The sequence below is a fragment of the Lonchura striata genome, chromosome 2, assembly GCF_046129695.1.
Source record: "Lonchura striata isolate bLonStr1 chromosome 2, bLonStr1.mat, whole genome shotgun sequence".
In the NCBI taxonomy this organism is placed as follows: Eukaryota; Metazoa; Chordata; class Aves; order Passeriformes; family Estrildidae; genus Lonchura; species Lonchura striata.
The window spans coordinates 56,966,031-56,989,403 of NC_134604.1; the positions used below are offsets into that span (position 1 = coordinate 56,966,031).

At 33.6% G+C, this 23,373-nt stretch overlaps 1 protein-coding gene across 4 annotated transcripts in view; it reads right to left on the reverse strand.

Annotated features, from left to right (window-relative positions):
* Positions 1–23,373, reverse strand: part of PCDH17 (protocadherin 17) — a 90,366-nt gene that overhangs the window by 54,252 nt on the left and 12,741 nt on the right. For 3 of the 4 annotated variants that reach the window (XM_021530799.2, XM_077781372.1, XM_077781373.1), the window contains exons 3-4: positions 6,809–6,867; positions 6,470–6,642 (exon numbers count right to left, since the gene is read on the reverse strand). In XM_021530799.2, the coding sequence (XP_021386474.2) occupies positions 6,470–6,642; positions 6,809–6,867 (232 nt within the window). The remainder of the gene's footprint in view (positions 1–6,469; positions 6,643–6,808; positions 6,868–23,373) is intronic. The other variant, XM_021530800.2, reaches the window with a different exon arrangement.

Below are 23,373 nucleotides of genomic sequence, written 5' to 3' on the forward strand. Positions count from 1 at the left end.
CAAACCTTTTCTTCCTCACACTTCTCCTTCCTTACCTGGATAGCACTGCTTGAAAACCAAAGCTGCTTGTGTACCTCTGAGAAGAGCACACTATGGTGAAGCTGTGCCTGGGAGCCCTCCCACCTGTAATGAGGAAGCACCAAACAAACCGGATTCTGCTTTGAAGCAGTCACACAGCTTCAATCACACATCTCAACTTGGTATAAAAATAGCTGAAATCTAAAAGATGAACTTAAATTGACAGGTAGACTAAGAGATTGTCTAAAAATAGAACCTAAACCATGAGAGATATTCAACATAATACTCTGAGTGAAGAAAAGTTGGCAGATATGAGTTTTCTCTTTGTTTTGTCTGAATCCATCACATAATTTGCTGTAGACATTATACAGCAAAAGATATGTCATAGATTACTAGGTATTAGCATGAGAAAAGCTGACAATCATCTGTTCAGCAAAGGCAACTGACCTGTATTTTTCTCTGTACTTCATTAACTTTCGTTAGAAGGTTGAATATAATTCTGATCTCTCAAAAAAAGGGAACTATTGAACATTTGCACAGTCTAGCTCAGCCCAGGTAACAAAATCTTGCAAAAGTATTGCCTAGATCATCTTAAAATGCTTGAGATCAAGACAGAACATTTGAAACTTTTATTAGTTTCTTCTGACTAAAAGTGAAATATATAAATTTAAAATTTTAATCCCAAAGATTCAATATCACCATTCACAAGGATTTATAAGTAGTATTAGACCAATAATAATGATGGTAATTATTGGTCTCATAAAAAAAATAACTTCTGTAGAAGCAAAACATAAAGGCAGAGAATGCTGATTCTCTAAAAATATTTCTCATACATTTAGAAGTACTGTTTCACTGAACCAAGTACTCATAGTAGAAAAAATGAATAGAAGTAATGTCAGTGTCTCCAATGTGATATTGAACTTGCTATATACCCCAGAGTAGATATCAAAGAATGGTATTATTCTTCATAAACCTCTGCACTTCTACCTACATATTTAATCTTAAAGTCTCATTATTAGAATAAGGCCAAAATCAAATATCTCCAGCTTGTTGATAAGTAATTTGGTCAATCAGAAACAGTTAGAGTAGATAAGTTTTCTTTGACCTATGCTAGTCCTCGTCTAGGATCATACATGTGCTTGCATAAAACACAGAACCAAAATAAAAAATGAGAAAAATATATAGAAACTAATAAACAGAAGCAGAAAATGAAAGACCCAATATCTCATTTTGTGTGGGCTTCACCTAAAAATTTCCAGAATTTAAAGTTGTAGAAACAGATTCTACTACTGAGACATACCAAGAAAATAAAAAAGACCCTCAATACAATTAAGTTGCTTTTATAGCTTTCCTGGAAAACAATTAATCAGATGAAATTGGAAAATGGATACTGTGTGTGAGTAAACAGCAAGTTAGCATCTTACCTGACTATGTTAGAAGTAAGCAAGTTAGAAAGGATGATAGTGCTGGACATAAAGACTTGTCAGAGCAAGAGAGGCAGTCTGACAGCTATTCTGAGCACAGAGAGAATGTGATAGATGTTCTGTCCAGATGAGAAAAATTATGGGAGGAAGCACTGTTGAACAAAAGACTTCACATGTTGTGTCAGTTCCTGGAGAATCCTGGCCTCCATCAGTTTCTCAGAAAAGTCCATCACCAGTTCTGCAAACTTTGAAAATAAATATTTCTCCACAATCTTCTTTTCCTATTATCTCATTAAGCTGGTGTATTCATAAAAGAACTCATCATCCCCAATGGCATGGAAAGCATTGGTGATGATGTCAGACAGCAGAATTGTGCTTGATGAACTTTCTGCACTTATCAGTCTAGACTGATTCTAACTCAGTTAAACAGAATGGATTTTAATTATCCAACAGACTCTAGCAAGATTATGCCAAGAAAATTAATAGATAGTCTAGCAAAATTGTGGTAAAAAATTTTTGTAATTTCTGCTCTGCTGCAGATGGATAATGCAGGATACTTGATTTCTAGGATCAGTTTGGTTTAAAAATGGAGACTAAAAATGAACAAGTTACTACAGACTTGTTATGTGAGCATGTCCAGTGGGCAAATACAAAGGATAATAAACAGTGTTCATAGAGAGTCTCTAGAACTGATATAATTTTAATTCCTAAGACTTACGTGCAGAACTGCATCAGTTGTGATGCAAATATATTTTTGTTTTTATGAAGAAAGAGCTATTATACTTTCAAATTACACTTAGTATCACTTTTTCATGTAGACACATTAAATTTCTTTTATACTAGTAACAAGACCCTAGACTAAAATGGTGCTGTTTTATAGAGAAGCCTGATGGGCAGCCTTGGTCCTAGAAGAGACTCTGTCAACTATGCTGAAGAGCTTCATTTCACCCTTCCTCCAAGCAGTTGCCTCTGCTTTTTTCTTTATTGTCAGAATCTACAGTATTGTTAATGAGGAAACCGAATATGCAGAAATGGTTTTTCTATGGGATGTAGGTGTGAATGGCAAGAAACTGTGTTGAAAGAAAGATGTAACACACAGTGATTAAGCAAAAAACTGGCAAAGCTATTGAATTTGCAGATATTTAATCCCTTGGAGTTTTTTCAAGAAAGACATGAAAGTATAGATTTACAATAAATTAAAAGAAAACACAGACAGAAAAAAAGAAAACAAAATAAAAAGAAACTAAAAATTCCTGGGAAAATCTAACAAAGACAATAATTTATGAGTAACTACAGAAATGTCCGTTATTTGGTATTTTTTACTGATTATAAAGTAAACTCACTAAGAGAAGTATAAAATTAATATCTTGCTGTTTTACTGCTCCCTTGTCAATATTATTGTTTATGTTTTATGGGTTATAATACAATTTTCAGCCTTGGATACTTTTAAAAGAAATATAGATTATTGCTCTTATTCTTAAGCCATACCAAACAAAATAATTAACCTGTTATTTAAATGCAAAGAGTAAACACTACATGCTACAACTTAAAGTGAAATAAACAGAAATTGGCAGATTGGCAGTGTCCAAAACTAATAATTCCTGTAAGACTTCTAAGTAGAGTGATCTCAAACTGTCCAAACTAGTGATAAGGTTTAAAGTATCAGCAATGGAAGTGGAAAAAAAAGACAGGTAAACAAAACAAATTTATCCAAAACCATTCTATTAAAGGAGTAGCAGGCATATGGAACAAGCTGTTTAGTAAGACAGCTGATTAAGATAAGCTAGAGAGACAGACAGATATTCTTATGCAGAAAGCGGCTGGGATATCAAAAGAGAGTGTAAGGCTGAGATAACTAAAGTGAGACGTGCATATTGTAACACAAAACTTACTGTCATGATAATTTTTACAGTTTGGGGGGGGGAGGGGTTCGGCTTTTATTTCATTAATGCCATTCCATAAGCATTTCATTAATTATGAAATTAATTATATCTAATTTGCATTGTCTTTCTCATTTGTGAAAATGTTTAAAATCACTACCAGACAAAACTTGTTATCTGGATATGTTTTCCTTGAAATCAACTATTTCAATAGTAAACTGACAGGCTCTATCATTCACTGTTTTCTTTAGTCAAATGAAAATCATAAATAAAAATCAAAAAATCATTACATGAAAATAATAAAATTGATTAAATGAAAATCATAAAGTAAGCTTGATTGCTTCCCATCTCATGCTGAAGTCACAAGATTTTTATATGAAAATTTTTTTGTAAAATTTCCTACTTTGTTGTTACTGAGAGAAGCGCAATTGCTGCAGTGCTACCAACACCCTTTTTTGTCTCAGTATAGCCTTTTAATTTTCAACCATCTGGACTAGAGTTGCTCAAAACTGTAGTCAAAACACTGGTACAACTAGAGCTCTTGTTACTGTCATTGGCAGAACTGGATGCATGACAATTACGTGAAGAATATGTCAAACTTAAACTTAACTCATTTTTAAATTAGGATTCTCATGTCAAGATCCTGACTTCACAGTTAATCCAGATAATTTTTCAATAATTTAATAAAATTTAATTATTAGTGTTGTTCTAATAGCAAAAGCTAAAGTATTTTAAATATCATTAAAAGACAATAATCAATCCTAGAACCTGGCTACAAAACAGTGAATTCCCATCCCTACATAGAACCCAGAATGATCACAGAACTGCAACTTCTGATATTGCTTCAGGCATTGCTGGAGAAAATTGTTTCTAGCAAGCTTTCCATCTCCTTTTCCCAGAAAACAATTTTTCTCTAAAGAAAAATTCAATTCTTTTTCTATCCTAATCACATATATCATATTTCTTACCCTCCTTCAACCTGGCTTATGACTAGAGAAAACAATTTTATTTATCTTCTTTCAAAAGAGAAATATTACGTTGGGCTAAGAACCCTAATCATACTAAGCTCAATGACAAGTAGTCATTGATTTCATTGGGAACACCACACAGAACCACATTTGTTACTGCAATGACCTGAAATCCCATAAGGTGCTTGGTGCTGGTTCAGTTTTCATAATATAACAATGATTTTATTATAGCACACTAGATATGGAAGAGTTCATTCAAGCAAACAAATTTATATCATTACTATTTATAATTGTATTTGAGGGGAAGAAAAACTTTAAAAAAAAGGAAAAAATAGTGTGTCTCTCTATTCCCATAATTTTATTTTCTGCAGTAAAAAAATTCGCATAAACAGGCAATGCTGTAGATCAGTGGCTGACAATACTTAATGTCCACAATTCAATATATGTTTCATAAGAACATGAGGAATTCATCTGAGTGATTGGAATAAATGTTCTTGATGAATAGGGCAGCTCAACTAGGTATAATGACAAACGTAAACCTGCCTATAACTCTTTGCATTATAATGAAATTAAGCAATGGGAATGGGGGTTGGCTTAATTGGTTTACTAGATTGCATATATTTTGACCAGAATTGAGTTTGATGCTGCTGGACAAACACCAGTATTATAAACAATGGCCATATAGTCCTTTTCCAAAAGACTACACATTTTTAATCTGAGTACTAGATAGTTTCCTAGAGAAACTTTAAAAATTTTAAAGCTTTTTAATGGCTATACTTGATAGATGGAAATCCAGAATTTTTGTCTTTGTGTCACACAAAACTGAGGGAATAAGACACACACTCAGATAGCTTCTTTGAAAAAAATCCTGCACTGCATCTTTATACAGATCAATGTCCAATTATAAGCAGAGAGTTGCTGTGGCAAAAGGTCAGGAAAAAATAATCTTTCCGGCATTTATTACTTGGAAAATAAGGTCACATATAAGGTCAACCTCCAAATGTATACAGAATAAATTATACTGCAGCATTCTAAATATTTTGAACTGCAAAAATTATACTTCAATCTCAACATAATCATAAAAATGAAGTTGAACATGTATTTCCTGACAACTGTACTACAGATCAGACTAAGCTAAGACATGAAAAACTGAGGTCCAATTAATCAACAATTAATAAAAAGCTTATCATATATTTCTGCTTAATTAGAAATTTAACTTCTTATTAAGGCTGACTGATTTAATAATTTCCTAATTATCTTTAACACTGAAACACCTTCCCCACAAAAAAGTAAAATACTGGAAAACATACAAAGCATTTAAAAATCATTCAGTGATGCACTTCTTTATTGCTTACAGTGTAGAAGCAAAACATAAAGGCAGAGAATGCTGAACTGCTTTGTCTGTTTGATTCTCTAAAAAAAAAGAAGTGTCTCTTTTGAAATAAAAGACCACCTAATTAGATAAAACACATTTGGGAAAAAAAAAAATATTTGGACACAGCTTGAGGAAAAATATATGTTTTTTTGTCAGAATGAATGTTGGTAAAGAACACTGTCATTGTCCTGATCTAAGTAATTTTGCTGTTTCATAGATAGTCTTAATATTTTCTCCTTCACAGGATGTGAATGAAAGTACACTGAAAATAAGATTATATTAGCATTTAACACTTCTCACAGTACTCTTAATTGTGAAATCAACATTACAAACAGGAAAATGCATCCGTGAAATGAAAACATCTTCTGATTCATTTTTACTCTTGTCTTTTATGCAAAGCATTTTCTTTTCCTCTTCTCCAAATTATATGAGGAATATAAATGACTGCTGTTCTTTTATCTGTTGCAGTCATGTCTAGTTTGAATTTCCAAATTCGGATTTGACAGAAGGATTGTATATTATATATCACAGGCAATGCCAGTGGAGATAGAGTATATTCTAATCATTTTCAAAAATACTAACTTTTTTTTTTTTTTTAATCTGCTTTGGACACTTGTGGTTTTATTTCATGTTCCTTCTGAAAGATACTGTGTTCTTTGCTCTGGGCTAGTCACAAGATTTACTGTGTTCTCTGATAATATTATCAGTGGACTATTCCTTCATGATAAACCACAACTGCAATACTAATAGGTTGATAATGACATTTTAGTTTATGCTTTTGTAGGCATTGTAGGCTTCACTCACCTTGTTCAAGTGGCTGGCTTTTAGTTGAAGTAGTTTTCATCTTGAGTGCCTCCCTAACAGACATGTCACAGCAGGAGCCTTTGTTAGTGTCTTGGTCACTGTCAGCCTGATCACTGTCCCCATGCCCGCTGTCCCTCAAGCTGGCTCTTTCTGGATCCTTGAACGTGGAGCTACTGAAATACATATTGAAAAAAAAAAAAGAAAAAAAAAAAAAAAGAAAAAAGAGAGAGAGAGAGAGTGTTGTATTTACTTGTTCTAAGTTGAATTGTACTCTCTGGCAAAGCAATTTTGACAAGAATGCAAATGGGGAAGCCAAGAAAGTTATTTAATAGGCCTTACCTTTGAACAAACTGCTGCCTGCTGCCCATGTAATTGGGCTCTGCGGGAAAATTGTCTGTCTGTGAAAGAGAAGGAAAAAAATACGTATAGTTGTACACTGGACAAATCTCCTGCAGAGCAACAAGATTTCCTAGAGGAGAAATGATTAATAATTCAAAAATTCCCTTAATCTTCAGATTTGTACATTTTAATTAAATTGGAAAATGCTGGCATGTAATTATGTGCTCAGAACAATTAAATGATTCCGGTCCACAAATTACCTGCTAAAGTAAACAATGAAGCTCCAATAAGTGACATTCTCTGTTAGTAACCTGACAGATGACACTGTTTATGTTTTTTCATTAGATAGATATTAAGACTGATAGTTATTGAAAATGAGAGAAAAAATTACTCTTGCATATTAAAAAAAGTGAATTATTCAATAATACTAATTTTTAATTATAATTACATCATCTACTGGGATTCTGAAGCTCTTACTGCTGTAATATACTTTTGTATGCTGCTATATTACACTTGAATTGAAAAAATAAACAAAAAATCAAGAAAATTTATGGCTGATTAGCTGTGGGGTTTTTCAGATGCTACTGGAAAAATGCAAGTATGAAAATATTTGGATTTTCTCTCTTTAATTTTCATCAGTATTAATATCTATGTCAGAATAATGAGAACCAAACATGCAAATGAGAATATTGAATGATCAATATTGTTGACAAGTAGTTTTTAAAAGAAGATACTTTCATTAAGTGTGTCATGTATATTTTTAGCAGCATGAGCCAAGTAACTGTAGAAGCAGAAGTATTAAAAGGATCCAGACCAACATGGAGTCCTGCCAAAGGGAACTGAATTCCCCTTGTATCATTAGCTGAAGTTCTTTGGGAGAAAGAGAGACTGCATCATTCAGAAAACTCTACATACTGTACATTCATGCACGTCACTTCTTGCAGCTGACCTAGCGACAGAGCTTCTACTGTTTTCTGCATCACTTCACATCACACCCCTCTGCTCCGCAGCAGCTCCGGCTGTCGCAGCAGCATCCAGCCGATCAGTATCTGTGACACGGGCAGTGCTCAATTAATGGAGATGAGGGCCCGAGGTTTAATGTCACGCAGCAAGTGCTTACACAGTGACTGGGATCTTAGATATTTGGATTTCCCTGCCACTCCCCACACCATTTTTAATCTTTCTTTTGGTTATATCAGTAGGAGGTAATTAGAAATATTTGCTAGCTCTTGTATGGTTGGAGTATTTGAGCTTGGAAAAGAGGCAAAAAGTTTTATCCAAAATTTAAGTCACTGCTGGTTGCAACAGAAATTGGGCAGACACCTGTTACTCCCAAGGGACTTGTGAAATAGATGTGCTTGTATACCGTGGATGTCTTTAGTGCTTTAAAGAAAGGATGGAAAATATAGAACCATCTTCCATTCAGCATGTATGTCAATGTATACTACACTCTCTTCTAGTTTCTAAATCCCTTAGTTCAAAAAATAAGATTATAATATATGCTATGCTCACATCCATCCTAGCTTTAGTATATACAATTAGAATAAAAGTTCATCTTCACATTTAGCATGTATCAAGTTAGAAAAACAAATATTGGAAACAACGAAAAAAAAGGAGGCATATTTCAGCATCTCTCAAATGCAGTACATCATATTTTGGAATGAGCCATACTTCTGCTGTTTCTTTTCTTCTCACAAGTTTTAAGCTAGTATCTGTCTTTTGTGCAGCAAAAAGAGAGATGTATATACACTAATATACAATTATGGCACTTACAGAACCCAATATTTATCAACCTGAATAAACCTTTACAACTGCAGGACTCATGTCTCTTTTCTATGTCTAGTATCTCAAATAGAGATATCCAGGAAAATTGACCTTATGCTTTTACTTATGTAAGACATCTGTCTCCTCCTAAACACAGCTGCTACCAGAACCAACATTTCCATTTTTCATGATATTGGCAGTCAAAATGCCTGCTATAAATTGCTTTTTCATTAATTCTCTGCCATTAAAAGTCAGACTTTTGCCCAAAAAATAATTATAACTCTTCCTTTTTAATGGTTCTAAGAACTTAACTGTAAACTGGACCACTGTAAGAACTGGTCATACTTTTTGTCTCTGCTTTTTCATAGCAAGAAAGCGTTTCACATATCCTGGATGAGCCAATACACAGATATAAAAATAGAAGATATGACTACATCTTAGCTGCTGAGAAATTCTACATTTATAGTAATCATGAAAGACCTTTAACTAGATAATAATTTGACCAATTACTTTCATACTGTATTTTGCCTCAATACAATGAATTGGGTGTCATGTTACAGCAAGTTCATTATTACAAAAGAAAAAATGTAAGTACTTGGTGATCATATACAGACACTGAGCTCAGAGTTGAATATTGTTCTTTCTGCACTAAAAGCATTAGTCCTTCTTCTATGAATTATGAAGGTATGATTCTTGTGTTGAGCTGTAACAGCCCTCTGAGATACAGGCAGCAAAGGGAGAACTGTTTCATCCATTAAAATATCTATTAAAATTGTGATAAATTTCAAAAAAAGTAATTTTAAGGTTTGGCAGCTTGGAGGAATCTTAGAAATGTAAACATCTGCTTCACAATGGATGAGAGAGACACGAGTGTCTAACATGTCTAACTTCCTTAAAATCTTTTTCTTTTTTAATCCTGGTTGAAGTGCGAGGTCATATACTTAAAATTTTTACACTTTAACATTTATGGAAGTGATATTACACATTCCATCTCATGCATTAATCATACTTCTTTAAACCGCATAGCTGTTACTTAAAGAAACAAATGCTACTTAAAAACATCTAAAAACCCTCTTATCCTTCTCTGGATATACAGCCCTTCTAGGACAACAAAATCACCAAAACTCTGGACTTCCAGTTATAAGGTAGGTTGCAGTTCACCTACAGAAAACCACCTAAAATCTGGTCAGCTACTCTAGCTAATCTAGCTACTCCAGCCAAGATCCCTCAATGTGTCTTTGAGAAATACAAAATATCCCATTTGGTCATCTAGTGTTAGGTACATAATACTCCTGGGGAGCATTACTGATATACGGGAATCTTGACAACCAGCAAGATGTCCAGTGCAATAGCTAAAGCTAAGTAAGATTCATCAGGTCAGAAGAGAATTGCCTGGAACTGCACTCTCCTGATAAATAACGAAAAGCTTTTCAAATGCCAGCATCATTAACCTCCTGAAGAACAAAATACAACAAACTCCACCCTTGTTTTCATCCTCCAAACAAAACAATCTCCAGGATCAATTTGTCCCTAAAAGTCACCAGAGTCAAATGGTAAAGAAACGTGAATTTTTTTTTATCTCTGTGATTCAAGATTGAGGGCTGGAGTATCAATTAGGTCACCAACAGCTACCACAGCACAGTTCTCCAGTAAGACAAATGTTATCTAAAATTAAAACAAAAGTGGGAATGTTCACTGCCACCAGAAAACCAAAGTCTGTGATATCAACCTAACTGTCCAAAGCCACCTTAGAGAAGTGGCCATGGTTTTATGGCTCATTTTCACAGATTAGTGGAACCAGCTAATTTCCAATGACAGTATGCTGTTAAACCATTCAACAGATATTCTTTTTTGACAGTTGCTATAACAAACCTTTACAAATACTTTCGTCTACCTATCTGTTCTAATATGTGACTCTGGATCAAATACGAAATTTTAGGAACACTGTCATTAGTGTAATGTTGCAGAAAAATGTCTGATGATTTCTGTTCAAGCATTTGATACAGCTTTCTCAGAAGTTGAAGCTCATTAAAAAAAGCCATTTAAAAAGAGGTCAGAATGCATAGGAACCTTTCAAAGCTGCAAAAATTTAAAATAAAAAGGATTACTTCCTTTCAGAAAATATCATACAGTTTGATTTTGTTACCTTTTACTTCAGTGAATTGAAGGCAAAAGAAGAGGCAAATTAAACCTGTGCAAAATATACTTTTCATAGAAGCAAAGAACAGTTTAGATTGGAAGAGACCTTAAATTTAATCTAGTTCTACACATTCCTTCCCCATCATGGGTAGGGATACCTTCCACCAGTTCAGCTTGCTCAAAGACCCATCCAGCTTGGTGCTGAACACCTCCAGGGATGGGGCACCCACAAATTCCATAGGCAGTCTGAGCTGTTGAATTTACTGGTATGGAACTTCAAATGCGACAGTATAATTGTTAAAGTCCAATAATGGGACTTTGAAAATCATTAACTGGCCAGTGTTTCCATGAACAACGCATAGAATATCTTTCCAAGCGCATCAACTGTCTACAAAAATATTCAGTTGATGCACCTGTCAGGACTTGTATATTATGACCACACCAGGACCTAGATAAATTAAAATTGTTGCCAACTATAGGTCTCACATGGTGTATTTGGAATACTAAATTTTATAGACTCAGAAATAAAACCATTCAAAAGTTTGAAAGTCAACTGTTAAGTTTCTAGTAATTAATTCTGGAATTGCTATGGTTTCCAAAAGTTTAATTTAGAGAAAGGAAAATGAAAAATTATAGCCAAGAACAGAGTATGAGAAACAAATTCTTCATAGGATCCATTAACCTTAAATAAACTCATAAGAAAAAAAGCAGTAAAAACCTCATCACTGGAAACAGCTTGAACCAGCCTGGGCCAAGAATTACACAATGAATTATAGAGAATATTTTTAGCAATGGGCTATATTCATCTCTTATTCCTTTTTTATCTTTTCATAAATTCATATTCACGAGGTATATGTGTTTACTTCTGTTGAAATATTATGCTATTTTTATAGATACAAAGGAGTTCTACTGTGGCTCTGCACACACTATTTTTTTAAATTCAGGATTAGAATTACAGCACTGTATTAATCAATCAGGTTTCAAAAATTCTGCTATTTCTCAGTAAGAGAACAGTAGACAACTTCACAAATCTTCTGCTTTCAAGAATTGCTGCAAAAAGCAGACTTTCTTAAAAATTAGAGGTTCCTCACTATTTTTCTCTTACTCTTTACTTTTTAAAAAAAAATTTTTTTCTGTTACAATTTTTAAGATTTCTAGCAATATTTGGTGTATTCCATACTGTTTGAATAAAATTAGAGGAAAATTTAAAAAAATAGAGTTTGCAAATCAACACTTTTTTCTAATAAATAAAAATCAACACCTACAAAGAAAAAGAAGAAGTGAGAAAGAAAGAGACAGAGACAGGACAGACACAGAGAGAGAAATTCAATATTTAAGTATTCTTGACTAATTACGCCTAGAAATAATTGTCATATAAGGGAAAGATGTACTCTAAAATATTAAAAAAAAAAGACTTAGACATTAATCACATTTATGAATATTAGACGAGTAGAATTTTCATATTTTTTCTCAGAATTACAAGAAGAAGTATCATATTTTCTGAAATTATTTAATGCAGCTCCATTTTATGTAGGTGTTCATACCTGGAACTATAATAAAGCAAAATGTCTTTGCTGACTCTAACTTCTTTTTAATTAAACATTAAATGCAAAAATGAAATGAAACATCTATCACCTTTATCAGATTGCCACTTAATATCTAATTCAAGCATCTTTTGTGCCTTTTCTTGAAAAGCTGAATTCAAGTATTCACCCTTCCCCCATGAAACAAAGATTTATATAATGGCAATCTCTTCTGGAGGCAAAAGAATTGTATTCTGCCAAATACTGCCAAATTGAGTTTTGAAAGAGCAGACAATTGTCTTCATTTTGTTAGGAACAGTGTGGGTTCAACACAGTACAATTTTTCACAAAGACTTCTCAGTATAAGACGGCCAGTGAGTGTGTATACTTAGCCTGAAATAGTGGTTTTTGCTTCCACAAGATTTACTTCATTAAGAAAATTCACTATCCCAATAGCAAAAACAAAAGAATAAAACCAAAAACTGGCCATAAACCTCTCATAGGTTATTCTACCATTTTCAAGAACAAAATTAAATAGGCTATTTTTAAAAATATTATCCTACTACGTGCTCTCCACTCTCATTCCTTTGAAAATGCTTTTGATATATAATTTATATGACTTGTACATATTTGGGAAATTTCACACTTGCTGCAAGATGTGTATTTTGGTGTTAAAAGTCCTACAGTGTGTTTCTGTGAATTTCTGACATATATAGCATTCTTCAAAAGCACATTGAAAACACAGGGCAGTAAAAACAGTCAAATGCACAAGGCAATATCATTCACGAGGCTGTTGTAGTCTTTCTTAAAGTGTTGATTGGTGTCTCATGTTTTCTCTTCCTCTTGAATGAGAAAAACAAAGCTGTGAGAGGAACGTCCTGAGATCTTCAGTCAATTGCACAGTGATTTCTGAAAAGTGAAGCTCTGAGGACAGACACTACCACCCTTTCCCATAAGCAAAGGAATGCAGATCTCCCTGTAGATATCTCCCTAATCTAGGCACTGTTTTCTCTTAGCAAGTACCATATTTGTTACCAAAATAAATTATTGTTGATTTATTGGTTAAGGTGTCATGCTAAGGCATTTTAGATTATTTCAGTTGTTTTCACTATTTGTTTAGTAAAACAAACTATTTATTAAATTTTTATAAGAGTTTATTCTGCAATGCACAAGATACTAAAGGTGGCAGAAGCCTGGACTGTGGGAATTTAACACAGCTCAAGGTTTAGAAATCACAAGGCCCAGACAAGGCTCTTCTCATCTCACTGGTGATTGCACCAAGTCAGAAGACTGAAGAAGCTAAAAAGGTCACTGCAGAATGACATAATTTTAAATGATCCTGGTAAAAAAAGTAGGCCTGAATGGCATTCAAAAGATGAGGTGAAACCAGACCCAGATCAGACTTTTTGATATGAAATAAAGCATTTAAGTATTTCAGGAACAAGCTTGTCCTTTTGTCAGCAGGGAAGTCAGCTCAACAGAAACCTTCAGCTTCTCTACCAGTGCAGGATGTGTGTTTAAGGTCAGACTTCTCTCAGTAAGGAAGATGGGACAAAGAAAAACTGAAAAACTGTGGAAGCTGAACCCAAAACTTTCTCCTATAGAAAAGGGAATCAAGATTTTCCAGACCAAACTCAAATTGCTGGACTTTTTACAATGAATTCAGGTTTCTGAGCCTTATTTTATTTTGTTTTGCAGAAACATGAAATCTAATGAAATTAGCATGATCTCAGAAGAGAATGTGGAAAGTTGTCAAATGTGTTTAGGAAAAAGGAATTGTAATATGAGTTCTGAAGTTGAAATACATTTTGGAGAAGATGCAAGATAAGAATGTAGGAAGAAGTGCCAAACATCACGCCACATAAAGAGCTCAAGCTGAAAGTACAATAACGCTATCACAGCGTCAATAAAAAAACATAATGAAATTCATGACACATTATTGCATTGCTCTGCACTGCCGCTATTCATTTAAAAATGATGAACACATTTAAAATAATTCACAACTTGTCAAATGCCTGTGAGCGCTGCAGTTAGACTGGTGCTGTAAGAGGTCTTACAAGAGAGCTTCACACAACTTACAGCAAAGATGGAAGTATGGGAAGACAAAACAATAACTGCACCTCAATCTGCTAGTACAGTTGCATCCAATATATTTACACTGCTCACCAATGATATGTATTTACCGAAGCTACTCTGTCAATAAAAACCACATTAAGAACCTTTTGAAAGAGCTTCCCTGTCAATTAGGATGTAGATACATTCTATCGCTCCAGTTTTCCTGTCAATTTAATATACTGGATCATATTAACAGTACTGGCTTGTCAATAAGGCAAATCTGAATCCTATTAATAGAGTTACAGTGCCAATATAATCGGCTTCCCATTTATTGAGCTTCCTGGTATTTGGGAAAGCTGCGAAATGGGATTATAAGGTTAGGTTACATACATCTGTCTCTATATTATATAAATATTTCAGGAATTCTATCCCATTGTGTAAATAAATACATGTAACCACTTTTTTCCATTACAAAAACTTCAGATGACAGAATAGTATAATAGTTTGCCATTGCTGAGAAAACATTAAATTATCCTCATTTATCACATTGTTTCCTGCTTTCACTAAGTAAAACTGCTATTTTACAACACAGTCTACTTGAATGCCACACATATAGAACTGCTAAGAGAAGTAGGCACTTCACCCACCCCCTCTCCAACCCCTCTGCAAAAGATAATATCTGCTTCAGAACACAAAAGGAAAAAGATAAATCATATTTTGGAAACAAAATACAAAGCACTCCACAGTTTCAATCTGTATTTAGCCCTTGTACTGTGCTGCATAGTCTTTGTGGATATGAAATGTAAGTATAATTCTAGTGTAACAGAAACCCCCAGAAATAATTACTAAAAGGTATTAGTTCATGCATTAAAAAATAGCAGAAATTCAGCAAACCTTGTATTTAATAGAAGTCTTAATGAAGTTGAACATTAGTTTCTTTTAACCACATTCAATATGAAATAAGTACTTTCACTGGATTAGCAGAACATACAAGAGACCATTAAACCTGATTATATTAAAAAAAATAAAAAGAAAAAAAAGTAATTGCATTAAGAGATACTGGGTATTCTCTTATCAAATTGCCTCTCTGGATCAGACTTGAAAATATAGATTTAAGAAAACATGGTTCAAAAATGACAGTTAAGGGTCAATGAATCAAGCTGCCCATTATATTTTCTGGTAGCAGATGGGTGCAATGAAACCTAATGATTGAATTTGAAACGCTTTAATGCTCCTTTTATCTATGGATCCCACCATGTTCAGACTACCTTAGTATTCCTAACAGCTACTATGTTTACTGCATAACAGACTCAATTACAATTAGCTAAGTAGAATGAAATCTGTGCTTATTGCAATATCCAGCTTATTCTAGTATCATACTATGAACTCAAAATAACAATACACATAGGAGTCTGTTTTTGATAGCATTTGTCAGTCATGGTTTTTTTTGGTTTTTCATGTTAAATATGAAGTCTAACATTTAGAGGAAAACTTAAAATTAAAGGGAAAACTTTTGAAATAGTGCCTTGAAATGTAAGAATATGATCAAAGTACTTGTTTAGAATTTCAGAATGTTTAGAACCTTTTTTTCTGCATGAGAACGTGTCCTTTGTTTCTTTTTCTTTCTCTTTCTTTCATTCTTTCATTCTTTCTTTCTTTCTTTTCTTTCTTTCTTTCCTCCCTCACTCTCTCTGTCTTTCTCTCTTTCGCTCTTTTAAATTCTGGAGTGCAATGTTGCTCTCCTGGAATTTTTTTTTTTTTAAATTTTGAGACACATCTAAAAGTTCTTACTTAGCAGGAATTCTTAGTGAAGCCAATAAGTAGAGTGAAATTTGTCCTATTCTTACCACTGCTTATTTCCTGTTACTAAGAGCAACATAACCCAAATGTTTTCTGAACAGATAAAAGTTTATAAACACTACAGTACTGGATGGTGGAGAAGGTGAACAAATTATGGCCTTTAAACACTATTAATCTGCTTTGTACTTATCATATTTAGTAAGGAGAAAATAGAGACACTGGATATTTAAAATCTGTTAACTTTGTGTTAACATCTATCCAGTATGTTTACCTTTTTCTGTCCAACCCACACTCGCACTAAAGACAACAATAAAACTCCCACAAGCCATGACCTGAGGTCCAGTGAAATCAATGGGTGTTTTCAAACTGGTTTCAATAGCCCTTGGATCAGTCTGCTTACTTCAATTACCAGCTAAGCGAGCTTTTACATGGTGTGCTACATTCCCACAGATACATATGTTATATGCTGAAGAAAGCTGTGTTTGAAGAGATTTGTAATGGCAGTGACGGGGAAAGGTGATTAGATAGGCAGCAAATGCTCTATGCAGCACAAAATTCCAGTTGTGTTTCTTTCCTACAGAGTGAAAGAAATTAGCAACAAAGATGGAGCAGGATTTGGTTCTGAAGCCACACTGTCTACACAGAAAACACACACAAAGAGGAACACTGAAGCTTTCTTCCTAGGTGGCGATCAGAAAAAAAGGGGTAAATCTAGATCACCTCCTTTTCTTTAAAGCTGCCACCTTATCCCCTTTCTCTTCCTAAAATACCACACCAGAAACGCAATGATTCCCTTAAATTCCCTAGGAATTCAGAAGAAAATCATAGATGCTGAAATTTACATTATAAGTTTTTGTCTAATTTCTTATTTAGGTCATGCAACTCTTTATATCAACTTTTTTCTTGAAAATACTCAACAAGGTATTCTCTAAACATTTGTGGCAATACACAAAGCCCTACTTTCACACAAACACCTTCACATAATTATTTCCTCTAAGCACTAGGAAAGCACTAAATATGCTGCCAAAATAATGACAGAATAGTAGATCATCAAGTTTTACAGACTCACACAGCCATGCAAGGAGATTTTCAACTGAAAATGGTGATGAGTTGATTTATTATTTGTGACATAAGATAAATAATTTAGACTTGCACAAATTTAGCAAGAGGTTCTGTCCCTAAATGTATTTTAAAGTCATAACAGTCATGTGTCTATGATGAGGTACCTCATAAAATGGAAAGTTTGATTGAATACACCATTATACCATGAGCATAGTAGCAGTGGTCAAGTAGATTTGGACGGAAAAAAATAAGGCTGTTCTGATACAGGGCTGTGTGCATGCATCCACAACTCTGTCACTTCAATGTTAACCTACTACAATGTTCTTCTGATAATACTCTCTATTAAATTGATATAAAACAAGCAAAAGAAAAAATAGCTGCCTTTCTTTATAGGATCACCTCATCTAGGACACAACCACCACTTAACCACAGGTAATCTCTAACTTAATAGGCATTTAAGAACTGACTTTGATCTGTAAATTCTTAAAGAGCTGGAAATAAAATGTTCTGGATTGCCCTTCTCATTATGGCTTGCCATATCAAGACTCTGAAATCAGATCTTTCTGTAAAATTAAGAAGATCCACATAAGATACAGTCTCTGCAGATTCCAGGATTATATAAAGTCATCGTTCTGTTCCAAAGCAGTGTTTGTTTGTCAATATCTAGGACAGGGCTGCAGGTTTCACCGGGGATAGAGTGACTGAACATGAATGCTAATATTTGACTGAGGGGTTTGTTAGAACACAGGGATTTAATTATGGACTCTCTATCTAATTAGATAGAATGCTCACCCAGTATGTGATCACTTTTTTGCAAAGTGGAATGTATTGAACACCAACTGAAAGATGAATATATATTTTACTTTTTAAAAATTTATTTGAGACCTCTCAAAGAAAATAGTTAATGAAAACTTCTCTAAATAATGCCCACATCACAGATGTTCCCAAGTTGACATTCAGAATTGTGCATATGTAGAAACCTGTTTCAAAACAGGAAAAGAAAAGAAAACACTACAGGTACAGTGCACAAAATTTCAAACAAAAGTTCATGCAAAATGAAAAAAAAAAAAAAAAAAACCACAAAAAACTTGGGATTGTTCGTACTGCTTTTCCTGGATACTCAAACCAGATCATGTGTAACACAGACTAATGCTGCTCCCTGCAGGTGGATCATGACCCCATGTGAAGCCACATCAACTTCCATCTTCATTGGAATTCAACATGGAGTTAGGTTCTGCAGAGAGTGATCTCCAGAGCACAGCCTTTGCATGTAATTCATTTACTCATATGCTCTCAAAACTTGTTTACAGGTAGAAAAACCCACTGGAAGATGAATTATTTCCATAGGAATGTGTTCATTTAGATAATTCAGGGCCATCTAACTTTACTGGTGTTTCATGCATTGTGCTATTTGAAAAAAAAAAAACAAAAACAAAAACTATAAAGCTGCAGCTTTATTAATGTCTTAATAAATTCCTAAGAATGATTAAACTTGACTTTGGTGTTTTTATTTAAATCTGTTGAAGCATAAAGCAATAAAATTTGAAATGCCCTTCTAAACAATGTTAAAATCAACAGCAAAACCATCCACTTTCCATAAAAACAGAAGTGGTATCTTGTTCTAAGGATGGTGTTGATCACACTTCAGCACAGAGACTTTGCAAGGCAGTGATATACCATCCTAGTTTCAAGGGTTTATAGTAGCATTCCTTCTTTAACCTTAGCCAAAGGATAATAAACAGCATCAATATAATGATAGTCCAACATACCAGTAACCTTAAGAATGTGCAAGGAATAGACTGGCAGGAATTAATCTGCCATTTTCATATATCTGCCCAAGGGAAGCATTGTAATTGCAAAAATTTACTCTTAGACTGCTGAGACTCATAGTAATTATGTTTCTTTTTTAATAGAAATAGCCACAGGTAGTAACAAATTGGGTTTTGAGATGGGGAACTGGGCATGCATTCTAACCCAAATTACTATGTAATTGTCTTTATTATAAAACACTATAGAAAACCCAAAACTTAAATCAGAGCAAAAACTTTCCCTTAAAAAAGTGTTCTCCTCCCATGGCTATTCAGCATGTGTGCCTATTTATTCATTCACACGTATCAGCAAGACAAGTATGACTGCACGTAATTTATCTAAATACTCTTGCCATTGCTAACCAAAATTCTTGAAGCTTACATTTTTTTGTTTAATAGAAACAGCTTCCTCTTGCTTTACAAGTAGGTCAAAATCTAAAAATCCAGATACACATTCCTAAGTTTCCTTTGCCACTATCAGGGGATGAAGGAAAGACTATTTGTGGTCTACACATATATCAAAGGAACTGAAATTAAAGTTCTCGTCAAAATTTTAGAAGGCTGTTTGAAATAAATGAGCCCAGAAAAATACTTAAAATTAGTTTACTTCATGCTTGAAGAAATTATTATTTTGTTATGTCACATTGTTGCAATAATGAGAAGTATACTTTTGGGAAAGATCATGTATGTGATGGCCAATGAATACATAACAAAATAAATTGATACAATTGCTTCTGCTCCTTGCAATACTATTGTCTGTTACACCTGAAAAGTAGAATACGTGGTTTAAATAGACAAAAACACATGTACAGATTTAGACAAAATAAAAACTGTATATTGAAAGAAGTAGCAGACAACATATTGTTTTCACCTCCTTTTCACCCAACAGCTACAAAGTTGACTGATATATTTCTCACCTTGGAGCTATGAGATGCAAATTATCATGTGCTTTTTAATAACTAACACAGTCTATGGAATCAGTTAAGTGCTGTTTCTTTTCACATTTTGCATGAATTATACTTCCTTTTAATCATCACTCTCAATCCTGAAGTTTGATAGCAGGATTCCATCACAAAGTGGAAAATTAGGTCCTTCCTTACCAATACTCTTGCCTCAGGAGAAAAATGACAACATAATTTGTCTCTAAACTTGATGCATTCTAGTTTGCAGCAAAAGGCGCAGGTTGACAGCATCTTCCAAAACACTTCTACACAGCTCTGTTCAGATCATATACAATATTAAAAAAATTATATATTAGATGCACATTTCTCATTAATAATGGTTTTTTTTTATCCATCTCAACAGTTCTTTTGCTTCCATTCTGCTCTCTTTTCTGTGTATATCCATGTATGCATGTGTACACACAGTTACATATCTGGCCCATAGCCTAGAAATATAATAGTTTCTAAGGGTTCGTGGTTGTCATTTTAAAAAGGCTTTTAATTTCATTATTTCTTAAGCACTCTAAATTCCACTATATTCTTACTGTCATTTGATCCACTGAAATGATGAAGAGATCACAAAAGAACACACTTGCTACTTTACAGCTGTGGCTGGATAATCTGGCTCATGATCATCAAAGCAGGATTGTTTTTATGATCTTCAAATCTGCATAACAAATTACTCAAGTCTCTGCAAGAAAGCAAGACATCAGGACTATCTCAACAGAATACGAGAAAATGTAGTTGGAGGCTAAGTGAAACTAACAGCTTTTGCAGCTTTGCAGTGTTCTTAAAGCAAAGGAGAGAAGCAACAGGGAGCAGTTCAGGTAACACAGTCTAACAGATTCTGGGCTGAATAATGCACATGCTTATGCACATCAGCAATCCCACAACTGCAAATGATCTATTTAATTTTATGGTTCTATTGACCTAAATTTAAATGATTACTGATTAGGTGTTTTAAGGATCCTGCCCTGAAATAAATAATATTAATTGAATTATATATATATATGTATATTTCCACTGGCCTCAAAATTACTCATGCTCTAAGGACATGATTTTTTCTAAATTTGCACAAAAAGAGCATTTTTTACTCTGCTGGCAGTCACTCAAGTGCTGAATCTGAAGTACATCAGTAAGACAATGTTCTTTTCTTTGTTACTTTTAAAATTTTATAGAATTTAAATATTTTCATTAAGAATTAATGAACATTTGTTTAGCCCACTTCAGCTTACTTTTTTTTTTTTTTTTAAACTGATTTGTAGCTAAACAATCATAAGTGGTTGCTTAGCAATCAGCAAAGAGCGAGACAGAAATATAGTAAGTAAAGAAACTGACTGACATGTTCTGTTTGAATCATGGTATTCAGTAAAAACAACAGAATAACACCAAGAGAAGTTTAAAATAAAATTCTCTTAATAAAAGAATACAAAAAAACTGTCTTTAGGAACAAATTATGCATTTAAAAGCTACAAATTGTTATTCACATGTCTCTTGTTATAAAAAATTCCTGTAGCTATTATTAAAAATACATGAAAATCCCTCAAATGTTCATGAAACCATTATTTACCTTTTGTTTTAATTCAATTGTCAACTGTGCTTCCAATGATTTTAAAAACAGTATATATCTACAAAGCAACCAAGAGTTTACAGCTTTGAAGACTTGAAATTGATTTTTAATGCACCAGCTTTCAAACACTACAAAGGCTGCTCTCTGCTGATAAAGACAGTAAACAAGAAATTGTCCTTTAAATGTTCCCTTTAATGTTTTTCTTTAATTAAAAATCAATCAAAAAACATTGCCACATAAAAAAAAATTAAATTAAGACATTAAAAATGTTTTATGTTTTTGACACACAACACAGTCAAACCAGAATGAAAACTTATGATGTTACTTTTGTTCACTTGTATTAGTTTAGACTTTTTTTTGCACTGTAAACATTGTTAATCAAAAAATAAAAGCATGTATAAGTAGTTTATCATTTAACTCAGGTCTTTTTATAGAGTGGAAATGTTAAAAATATGATGAAATTAAACTAGAAATTATAAAAATATTAAAGTAAAATACTTCTAAAACACTTTAAGATTATTTTAATATATTCCTATCCTCTAATCAGACCAAAGCTTATTTATGTAGATTGGTTATATCTAGAGTCTCATTCATCTAACCTGTATTTATTCTTTGATCACAAACTTGTTAACTTAAATGGTCTTTTATTGTTATGATTCATTTTCCCATAATTATGTGGTTTAACTGCCTGATTTTTTTTTTTGTTTTAATAAATATATGCACATGCACTAGTCATATTCAAAGTATTATGCTGGATGCTCAATGAACTGTAAGAGCCATTTCAATATAATAAAAGTGCCTGGAAATGTTCCAGGGAAAGGACTGGAAATACGAGCAATCACAGTGTCACTAGAGCTAGTACAGGCGATACACACACGTCGTACGCAGACCAGGTCTGAACTGCTCTCAGAAAATAGCTCTGCATGACTATCACTGCAAGAACCTACAATGTATCGATCAGAGGTCTCACCACACAGCTGAAATGATGCATTTGCATCCCATGACAAGAGTTTTCCTTTCCCTTTTGGAGCTCTCCTTTGGCAGGCCACAGAGACTGCAACACAAAGCCACCCAGCAGGAAACAGGATGAGATTAGGAACTTTTCTGTTACGGGTTAAAGTATTTTATGAATGTAAGAAACTCTGAGACATTCTACAAAGCCATGAAAGGTCCATGGTTAAAATCAAATATCTTAATTTGAAGAACTTAAGATGCCTCAATTGCTTATATCTTATTCTATTGAAAATAGACCAGTATGGGACTGATTGTCTTAAGGATTGGAGAAGGAGACACACCCTCAGTGAACTAGAGTGAGATACAAATTGATCTTTATGCTGTTCCTCTGTACAAATAACACTAATATTGGCTGAAACTATGCAGTTTTGTCTTTATATGTAGAGGGACTGCTCAGTTTTCAGGGCAAAAAAAAGACACCTCATGTCAAGCAAGTGGATGAATTGCTCTGCTATCTTTTCTGCGCAGGTAACACACAACTACCTAGTGGAAGAAAACCAGTAGGAGAAAGAGATGGTTCTTGTGTGATCTTATAAAGAAGGAAATGTATCAGCGGCCTCTGGGATTTAGCTAGAAAATATATGACTGCTCAAGAAAGTTATTTAAAGCACTGTTTAATATCCTAATTAACAGGGACATTCGTAAGAATTTGCTTGTTCTTGAATGTAGTACTTAATACTGAGTATTTTATCAAAACTGCTTAATAATTTCTGTTTTTTTCTTTCTCGTAGGATTTACAGTAATTAATCCAGAATCTTCTTTTATTTAAAAAAAAAAAAATGTCTACAGCAGACTGAAAAACAAAGGTTGCACTATGACAAATAGATTAGTAGGGCTTAGAATACACCCTGGGTAAGATTTATGGCAGCTGCACATTACTCTGTTTCAT